Here is a 10987-nt window from a genome sequence, read left to right on the forward strand (position 1 = left end):
GCTAACCTATTCTTTCCCTTTCACTGTGCTGTATTAGACTGTACTGTGCTTTCACAATAAGAAACTTTTATAAAGGTCCCTTTGAGCTTGTTTAGTATTTGCTGCCTTTTATTAAACAAGGTTCACAGAATCTACAGATACAGCCGCTGATAAAGGCACAGGCTGAGTCCTTCAATTATCCTTCAACTGCTGATATCGCAACAGTTTTTAATTTCCTTTTTAAGAGAAACGGTGTAAGCTGCACTGACCATGGCCCCACACTTCCAGTCTCTCCAGTCTTGATTGCTATCGCTTTCTATTCCGGGAGATCAGGGATTTGACTTTTGAGCCGTTTGAATTGAATTGAATTGCGAATAATTATCCTTTTATAATCGGAAGCTTTCTATCAGCCACAAGCACAACAGAAATGGTAACAAGAGCACGTCCTTTGCAACCGCGCCGAGACGAAACTCTCCACTCAGGTTTCCCCTCCCCTGGTTAATATTTAACTAGCAACAGCAGATCAAATTCATTAGAACATCTATTATCCAAAGTAATTCGGGCAGTGGGAAGAAACCTCCTAAATATAACCCCTTTGCCTGTAAATATATAACCCACAGTACTGCATCAATCTGTAGATGCCAGGAATTGAGGGCTGCTTGGCACATTTGCTTTGCAAACAGGGCAGAAGAGAACATCACACAACATGACAGGTTGACAAGGGCCTGTTCGGATAACAGAGGCGTTCGGATAACTGGGGTGTTCAGATAACAGAGGTGTTCGGATAACTGGGGTTCAGATAACCAGAGTTTCACTGTATTCTGAAATACTGCCAGGCATCACCTCAGCGTGGAAGTGCTTTTAGTAGAAGCAGTGGGGCTAATTTTGAAAGCCTTTTTCACTTCAAAGGGTAAATTACCTTCAAAAGAAGATTAATTGAAAATGAGTCCAATGTATTAATATTTGTTGCAAACCAAAAAAAAGTACATATGACCAGTAGTGTTTAGAATAAAGTTAAAAGAAAAAAAAACAAAAAACTTTTGCCTGGAACAATCTCTAAAAAAAATGGAATCGAATTTCCAGTATTCATTTATTAATAACCTTTAGTTTTACTAATTCCTTTCAAAGTGCAGTAAAGTGTTTTCTCTTCCACCTTACTTGCTCAGCTATGCAATCACACACTCTTGTTATTCTTTCCTTATACCGGTACACATAAATATTGCATGTTTCATCCAAATTATGTGTAGAAATATTCACACAGGCTTCTAAATCAGTAACACCTGTGGGACCTTCTCTGAGAATAACCTTCACTAATATTTACTCAAGTCACAAAGGGCAGGACTTAATATTCAACTTGACAGAGAGAGAGAGAGAGAGAGAGAGAGAGAGAGAGAGAGAGAGAGAGAGAGAGAGAGAGAGAGGCGCACCTGCTAGCATACACCTGATTCTCAGAGTACAGAGGGGCAAGAGAAAGTGGTAGAAGTGCTGAGAAAGAAAGAAAGAAAGAAAGAAAGAAAGAAAGAAAGAAAGAGGTTTTGAAACAAATAGAAAAGTATGCCGGCGAACGATTTGATCTCAGTTTGCAGTCAGTGATATGCAGAGTATGACTTTGCATAGCTAAGCCTTCCGATAATACACTCTCAGCCCGGGTGCGCAGTGGCTCAGTTAGCAAAGGAATAAAGGAATCGTTCAGCGGGGAACTTGTACAAACAGGTGAGTCTCTTCTCCGACAGTGTTTATTTATTGTACGGGCTGCGTTTATGTTTATGTAAGAATGTTATGCACACATATTGTAAATATGATGATATAATATGCTATAGATCTGTCTAAATCCTCTAGCATCATACATCATGTTATTTAGTGTGGGGTACAGTCAGGTTTCTAACTATATTTCAGTATGTGCTGCAGTAGTTCAAAAGTAGTGTGTATGTATGTCAAGTCTCATTCATTTTAAGAACTTTTTTGGTGTCAATTTTAGAAGTCTCACTCCTGCCTTTTAATGGAGTGTTCCCATATCTCACTCTGAATTTTTGCGAGTTTAGATGTGTATATGAAGTAAGACATTCACATGGGCTCAGTGAAATTGTGTAACCTCTTAATAGTTAATAGAGCGTTGGCTCTTGAATATTCGATCAGCAGTACGTCTTCTGTTACATGACTAGACAGAGCTGGAGCAGAGGGGGGCTCATTTCATTAGAGCTGCAGTGTTCATTGCCGCTATTTGGTTACTCTCTGTCCCGGCGCACACAAGGCTTCTGCAAAAGGGGGTGGCTAAGTGGTTTGAGGACTGGGCTGCAGTGCAGAGAAGGATTTGGGTTCAAGTAATTACCCCCCCCCCCGAGTGAAACTGGCTTTTAGTTACAGAGTTAGACGTACTCCACGATAATTGTCAGGTGATTGTTAGGAAACGAGTGCACTTCACAAGGTAATTAACTCATTATACTGTAATCACTCGGAGGCAATTACCTTTTAACTATTTAGTAATTGTTATATTGTATTAAGGAGTGCTAAACAAGCCAGTTTCTTGCATCTCACTTTTCATAGGGGTATTATCACTAGTGCCCATTTTCCTCTGTTTGAAATGGTTTGGCTCTTTGCCTGCGGAACACAACAGAAGCAACTTCTTCCTGGTTCCTTATCACGTGCTGTGTTGTAGTTCCTGTGTCCCGGGGCGTCAATCAGACCACATGACCTACATCAAAAGGTACCAGGAAGCTGCAGATTAACTGTATTTGAATTTGAAATATTTGCATATCCCAAAATAACTTTAAGAAAGAAAAAAAAAAAAAACACTGATGCCACCAGATATTCTCAGAACAAAAAAGGGGGAAGCAGTGATAACGATTTTAAAAAATAGTAAGTAGGACAGGAAATAGGTTTCAAAACATTGATTAATTAGCAGTGCATCGCCTAATAATTATATTCATTTTAGATATGGTCTTTTTTTCACTGCAGCACTGTCATGTTTAAATGCTACGTTATTGTCAGGGGTACAAATTTGACGGTAATGCCCTAGATTCTAGATAGGGTGTCTTACATAGCCAGCAACATTAAATTCTGGTGCCAGTAGACATGGTTAATTATTATTTTTTTATTCTTTAGCAACTATAGATGATGCTAGTTTCTCATTGATTTTGAACTACTCATATGACCCGCCCACACTCATCCACAAAACACTAAAAACTCATTGAAGAGCAGGGGAGGGAGGGGGGGTGAATTAGGACGGGGTTTGATAATTTAGCACTAGTAGACTCTCTGGTGCTAAACTTTCAAAACAGTTTAGCACCAATTTTCTAAACTATTTGCACCTCTGATTTTTTTGGATTATTCAGGAATCCGGTTTGAGCAGCTATTTTTAGTTTGCACAGCCTGGGGGCGGTATTTATATATACCTCAAACAGAGCAGCTTTTTACACTGATAACTGTAAAGTCTGTTTCAAAGCTCTTTTCAAAATGTCCACTCTAGTGCTCTGGGGTTTGAGATCTGTTCTCTAAATCACTGCAGGAAGACCGATTAAAAAAAGAAGTGCTCTGGCTTTTCTGTTTTGTACCACATCGTTGATCGTTATTGCTGTGTTACCTGTTTCACAATGAGGGCAATAATCCTTACACCGTCAGTGCACTAGAGTGGACATTTTGAAAAATTCCTGCTGCGCAAAGGTCACAATTATATGGCAGCAAGTGAATAATACAGGACAGGCTTAGCCACAATGTCATTTGAAATCTGAGCAGCTTTTGGGCAAGTTAACTACCCTTTCATCCAGAGGATAGGCTGCATCATTTTAATTTTAGACTTGTTTAAAGTTACTTAACTAGAAAGGGCTCCTGCTGTGCCCTTTAACCGATTACAATTCTTGAAAATACATTTTTCCTACGTTGCAACCGTTGCACTACAATAAAAGATGTTTTTTTTTTTTTTTTTTATTTTGTGAACCCTGTAAAAACAGATCCTTTTGTTTGCTGTACTGTATTGCGGTTAGCTGTGAGTTTGTCAGCAGTAAGTCCAGGCTTGTTTTTAAAAGCTTTATATCCATCCTGTAAAAATATCACTTGCAGCAAAGAAACAGTTGCTCCCACGGTATCCTGGAAACACAGGGTTTATTACCCTGCGCAGCTAATAAGGGCAACGCGTTAAAAATTACAACAGGCAATCCATTCGCTGTGATTATCTCCTGATTGATTACTAAGATCTGTTGTTATATCTACACAATAAAAACAAATAAGGAGGCAATTGCCAACAGTTACAGACTGGTTTGATCGTTAACGTTGGCTTGGGGTCAGTCGTGCAAAACCAGTCTCTATTTGCAGTCAGGGTCTGGGTCAGTTCCATTGTTTCCAATTCCAGCATGCTATACAATATTCTGCATGCATTACCACCCCAAAACAGTTGACAATTTAAATTATTCCCCAATCGCTGCGTGCATTAAATGAAATCAATGTTTAACCAGGAGCAAGGTTAAAGCTGTCTAGTGATTCGTGTTTCTTGGCAACTGACTGTGAGAACATCACAAGAAATTGATTCTGGGTGAAACAAGGAACTCCCCCTCACAAGTACAGTTAGCATTGCAGCAGCTTCTTTCAAACCTTAATAGGGCAACCAGAAATGAGAGTTTATGAGAAAAGAAAAGTCATGTTTGAACGCTGGTCATAAATGAAGAACTACAGTCGACAGAACTGTATCTGCAAAAAATGACAGGTGCAAAGAATGTTGTCAATACTGCTTTCTAGTCGGCTGAACCACATTTCACGATTTAGAATGGACAGCAGCAATCACTTGTCAGGGTTAATTGTTTTTTGGGGTTTTTTTTAACAAGCTGTTGTGTTCAAACTGTCCTGCAGGGGGTGCTGCTGTATACACTACAGTGTGTTTCGGAAGTCTGAAACCATAGTCGGTTAGTGTTAACTGCTAAAAGCGCAACAGTGCGTGGCCTGGCGACAAACCTGGCTTTTCTTGATCATAAAAATATTATTATTATTATTATTATTATTATTATTATTATTATTATTATTATTATTTTAATTACAATCTCAATACAGTTTTGAGATTTTACAATACACCCAACTTCCTCTTTTTTGTGTTTACGATTATAAGGGGGTACATGACATTGAAAACTGTTGAAGCTGACTAATAGCCTTTTATTGTGGACTGTACAAAAAAAAATACAGGAGAATTTTTCTGGAATGAGATGACGTATTTGTACTCCTTTTATCATTAACAAAGGGCGCCGCTGCAAATATAATGATTCACCAATAAGAGCAACACCAAAAAAGCAATTATAAAATGAAAAACGGTGCCAGTTAGATACAGCGTTGCCAGAGGGTTTATAATAGCTGTTGCTGAGCAGGTAGATGAGAGTCAGACAGGCATATGCTTTGATCGACCTAAATAATATATGAAAATCTCCGACTTGAACTTGGCCGCACTTAGTGTCTAGTAGCCTAATGATAGTGTAGGAGTCTGTACCAGGCAAACACGCTTTTATAGACAGATTGGCAAACAAAACCTATTTTCCAAGAGCAATTTTTATGTGTTAAAAAAAAAACAAAAAAAAAACATTGCTCCAGGCAAAATAAATAAACACATGAATAATTAAGCCTACATAAATACATACATTAAAAGAATATCGTGATTTTCTACTGTTATTAATACGCAAAAAAAAAATGTTTATAAAGATTATTTATTTATTTTCCAGGTACTTCACCTTTCGACCGTTTCCACGCCTGTTTTTATAGAACACGTCACGCATCGTCATGGCAGACTCGTCATCCTCGCAGAGTTGGTGGAAGCTGACCTTCCTTCGCAAGAAGTCGCAGCCCAACGTTCTCTACGAAATCCCGGCGGAGTACGGCAGTAACCACGGCAACAAGGACGCCGGCAGCAGCGCCGAAGACAGCCAGTTCAACGCGCGGCTGGAGAAGATTGTGGACAAGTCCGCTACCAAGGGGCGACACATGAAGGTGTCGCATTCCGGACGCTTCAAGGAGAAGAAAAAGGTCCGCGCTACGCTGGCCGAAAACCCCAACCTCTTCCCAGAAAAGACGAACAGCGAAAATCACAAAGAGGAGAAATAGAAAAACCCATCACGCTAACAGACAGAAAGACAGACGACCATGGCTCACACGTGACCTGGAGATAGTAATAATAATAATAATAATAATAATAATAATAATAATCATCGAAACAAACAAGCAACCCCCCCCCCCCAGAAAAAAAAAAAAAAAAAAATCAGTATAATTTGAAAACAGAAATAAACCCATCATCCATGCCTTCAAAGATGGCTTGGCGTGTGTTGTCGTGACTCCACGGAGTAACCGTGCACTTGAAGTGTTGGTGACATGTAGGCCTACGTTTGGCCTGTACCCGTTTAGGTTATATATGTATTATAACCGGTTTAAGGTTTCAGTTGAATTCTGCTATATTATTGGATTTCTTGTCGTCACGCACACGCACACGCACACGCACACGCACACGCACACATAACAGCACATGACTGGACCTGGAGAGGAGACCACGATGGTTACTATACAATTCCACGTTTGTTGGGTTGGATTAGGTGGTCACAGCTGAAATACTAGTTCGGGTCTTATATTTATTTATGTATTTTTTTTTACTGGATGCAATTACGTTATTATTATTTTTTTTTTTTACCAATTACGTTTCTTTTTACCGAATGATCTTCGATATTAACGACTTTGCAGAAACGGAAGATACAAGGTGCTGAAATCGATGGGATGGTAAAGAGCGTAATATTCAGTCACATCAATGCGATTGCAAGCGCTGTACGTGAACTAGCAGCAACACACACACAGCGGGCAAATCCATTTAATGGTAGCATTTAGTATTTAATTTGATTCATGCAGCAAAATTATATGACAGCATAACTTTTCTTTGGTTTGTTTTTCAATTTGAAAATTAAACATACAAACAGCAGAATTCAGGGACCCCACAGTATTTATTTTATAAAAACAATGAAATTAAGGTAAAATGGCGCATCTCTGACTCTAGAGGATAACATCCTACATGGGTCCTCTACAGACGAACTTTTTGTTAAAATGAAGAAACGTGGTCTAACAAACAGACTGATTGTATGATATACTGTACAACTCGTGAGCCCGTTCTCAGCTTGGATAAGGTCGATAACAGATTGCGGTAAACTAAAAATGCCGTTTTCAAATGCTTGTTTATTAGAATCGGTAGTTGCTGTAAAAAATAAAATAATCGACTCTTTCTTTGTAATCGGAAGGTGTTTGACTTTTTTTTTTGGATTGTAATTCTGTTTCATGTTTTTCACAACCCTCCTCATATGAGATAAAGACTAGAGAAGAGAGTTTTTTTTTTTTTGTAATCTGCCCCCCATATGAGGTCACATTGCATGACAAGGGTGAAGGTTTTATTATTTAAAGACAATCTGGAGTTATTAACTCGAGGCTGCAGTTCACAAAATCATTTTCAACTCTAATAAGAGAGGATCGAAAAGCTTTTAAAGCGCGGTTTAATCTAAAAGAAAGTTAGAAAAAAAAGTAATTTAAAAAATAAATAAATAAAAAATGTTGCAGATACCGGGACCTTGAATGAAAATCGATTCTGCTTTTCTCTGGCGCAGAAACAACAGGCCAAGAATGGGGTGGACTTGGTCCATAGGGATCGCAGAGGGCAAGACTGTGCTTGTAATAACAAATTGCACATATTTTGTTTTTGTCAGGGCAAGAAAAAAAAAACGTGTTTGTTTTTTCTTAAGAATAGTTTTGTACAATTGATTATCGTTTTTTGTTTTGTTTGGGTTTCTTTGTCAATGAATTGTTGTATACCAGGAGTACATTTCTTTTTAAAACTGTTGAATGTATTTTATAAATAAAATAAAATAAAATTAATAAATACGATTTTGTGAAGAACAGAATTATGTTACAAAAAAGAAGAGTTCTCAGGTGTAAATTAATATATTTAAGTCCATTCTGTACCTGATAAACAAGTTAAGTGCTATGACTTGTTTATTCAAGTCGAAACATTTCTGACTGATATTCATTGACAATATCGTTGCTGAATACCACACATTATATATAAAATAGATGTATTATTTAACACATTAAGAATTACTATGAGAGTGTTGATGGCTACTCATCTCACAAATGCACCAGTCTATGGTTTCCCAGCCCTTGTCCTGGGACCCCCTTTGTCTGCTGGTTTTTATTCCAGTGAAGTTCTCAATTACTTAATCAAACCCTTAATTGAACTAATAATGTTCTTAATTAGACCTTTTTAATTGTTCTCCTAAAAAGTTGCCCATTTCCAGTTACTTATAAAACTGTATATAGTTAACTTGAAATCTCCAGCTGTTTAAACGCTGAAAACAATTAAAAGGGTCTAATTAAGCTAATGAATAGTTCAATTAAGGGTCTAGTTAAGCAATTGAGAGCTCAGTTGGAATGGTGTCCAGCAGACACAGGGCGTCCCCAGGACCGAGTTTGGGAAACCCTGCTAGATATCTATGCTAGCAATGGAATTTGCAATTCCAGTACTTTTTGGGTTTGTAAGACGTTTTTAAAATAAGCAATTGACTGGAGTGGGTTTGGTGGCACATAGAAACTTTTACAAACACACAATGTGGATTTGCACCAAAGTTACATCATTCCCTGCAGTCTAGTTGCAAACCAGGATATTACATGCATGAAGTTACTAAAATAAATACATAAATAAATAATAAGTACATGGATTCCTATTGTGTGGGGTTTTTTTTTTTTTTTTTTTTGTTTCTTTCTTTTTTAAGTCAGAACAGCAGCATGATTTACAGGAACCCTCCCAGCAGTATTTGGTTTTTGAAAGAATCAATCAATCCATCTTTATTTTATATAGCGCCTTTTCATAGTGGCCCACCATCACAAAGCGCTTTACAAGACAGTGAGGAACAACGCATAATACATTAAATACAGCAGTAAAAAATGCAAATACATTAAATATAGGCACAATACATTAAATAAAAGGCTAGGTTGTTAATTCTAAACATTGTGGATGTGTGTGTCATACAGAATCATACGAAGAAGATGGAGTGAAAAACCTGAAATAGCAATTTAGACAACAGATATCAGGCTTAGAGAGCATTGAAAGCAAGAGAGAACAAGCGGGTCTTGAGAGTTGATTTGAAGTGAGCGATTGTGGGAGCTGTACGCACTGAAGCTGGGAGAGAGTGCCAGAGAGTCGGGGCCATGAAGCTGAAAGAGCGTTCTCCAAGTGTGGCACGCTTTTGCTTGGGGATAACAAGCAGGCCAGAGTCACTGACCTCAGCTTGCGGGCAGGGACATAGTGGGTCAGCAGGTTGGAGAGATATTCTGGACCTGTGTGATGAAGGGCCTTGTAGGCAAGCAGGAGAATTTTGAAAGTAATCCTGAATTTAACAGGTAGCCAGTGCAGCTGGGCAAGACAGGGGGTAATCATGTGATCATGTTTTTTTACATCTGGTAAGGATCCCAGCAGCGGCATTCCGAACCGGTTTATGGCGTGTGACGGGAGACCACCGTATAGAGAGCTGCAGTAGTCGAGTCGAGAGGAGATGAATGCATGACAGAGTATCTCTGCATCCGGGAGGGAAAGGTAGGGACGGACCTTTGAAATGTTTCAGAGATGGTAGAAGGAAGATTTGACTACAGAGGAGATATGGGCATCAAAGGAGAGGTTACTATCCAGAAGTACACCAAGGCTTCCTACAGTGGGGGAAGGCAGCAGCATACAGAGGTTCAAGGCAGCAATATTGAGATTCTTGAGTTGAGTTTTCGATCCTACTAGAAGTTGTTCAGATTTGTTGGTGTTGAGCTGAAGAAAACTGGCAGACATCCAGACCTCGATGTCGAAGAAACTTTTTTTTTTTTTTTTTTTCTTTAAAAAAGCAAATTCTGCAGCCCAGACGCACAGTAAACACATTCCACCGGTCGTGCCCTCCTCATCAGTCTTAAACTGTGACAGGGAAACTATTCGCTTTCTTCTTGACTCACTGACTCCTATAGCGTGTGCTCTGGCTCGGCTGCTGATAACACATGCTTCCCGTATTCAAGTATACCCCTGAAGGAATAACTTTCCGCCCTTTCTAATTACAGCGAGCAGCTTCGGTTCACAATAGCTTCTGTAAACATGATACGGCGTATGGTTACCCGTCGCGCCTCAATGGGCCAGAACGTCCGGCATTCCTAGTCAAGAGAAAAGACCACTGCAACTCAAAATAGTTCGGTTGTGCGCGTCTATTCCTTTCTGTTTTTTTTTTAATTATTATTATTTTGTTGATTTCTTGCTTTGGCGGGCCCGCGAGCCAAGCATCAAAAGTATATACGCGATTATTATTTAGTTATTATCAGACGCCCTTATCCAGGGCGACTTACAATTGTTACAAGATATCACATTATTTTTTACATACAATTACCCATTTATACAGTTGGGTTTTTACTGGAGCAATCTAGGTAAAGTACCTTGCTCAAGGCTACAGCAGCAGTGTCCCCCCACCTGGGATTGAACCCACGACCCTCCGGTCAAGAGTCCAGAGCCCTAACCACTACTCCACACTGCTGTCCTAATGCGATGCATTGTAAACATTAACAAAACTTTTATTTATCCAGATTAGTCAATTGAGAGCAAATTCTCATTTTGATTGACGACCTGGCGCAAGAGACTCACTACACCACCACCGCAGAAAACAACACGAAAGCACAAGAAATAAAAAAAAGGGAATAAAACACGCAATCAATCATAAAACGTAAAACTCTGCAGCAACTTAGCAGGCATGGCTGTCAGTCAGCGACGTGTCGACCCTGCGGCTAGGAAAAGCAATAGGAATCGTTATAATTGTCATTCATTCCAGTCATTGGCTGCAGCAAAACTGAAATGAGCGACGAACGAAATCTGCCGACACCCTGGGAACAGCAACTGTACCGTGAGCCCCGAAACTCAACTCACGGTGACATCATGAAATCATTTTTTTTTTAACCCAGAGTCTGTATATACCTGCATCTTTACTGCCCTCTACAG

At 39.2% G+C, this 10987-nt stretch overlaps 1 protein-coding gene across 1 annotated transcript; it reads left to right on the forward strand.

Annotated features, from left to right (window-relative positions):
* The first annotated feature begins 1340 nt into the window (after positions 1-1340).
* Positions 1341-7857, forward strand: LOC117434960 (proline-rich protein 15-like protein A). The gene is made up of 2 exons (XM_034057712.3): positions 1341-1692; positions 5673-7857. The coding sequence occupies exon 2, from the start codon at positions 5731-5733 to the stop codon at positions 6049-6051; it is 321 nt and encodes a 106-aa protein (XP_033913603.1). The 5' UTR covers positions 1341-1692; positions 5673-5730; the 3' UTR covers positions 6052-7857.
* Positions 7858-10987: the final 3130 nt, after the last annotated feature.

Source organism: Acipenser ruthenus, unplaced genomic scaffold, assembly GCF_902713425.1.
Source record: "Acipenser ruthenus unplaced genomic scaffold, fAciRut3.2 maternal haplotype, whole genome shotgun sequence".
In the NCBI taxonomy this organism is placed as follows: Eukaryota; Metazoa; Chordata; class Actinopteri; order Acipenseriformes; family Acipenseridae; genus Acipenser; species Acipenser ruthenus.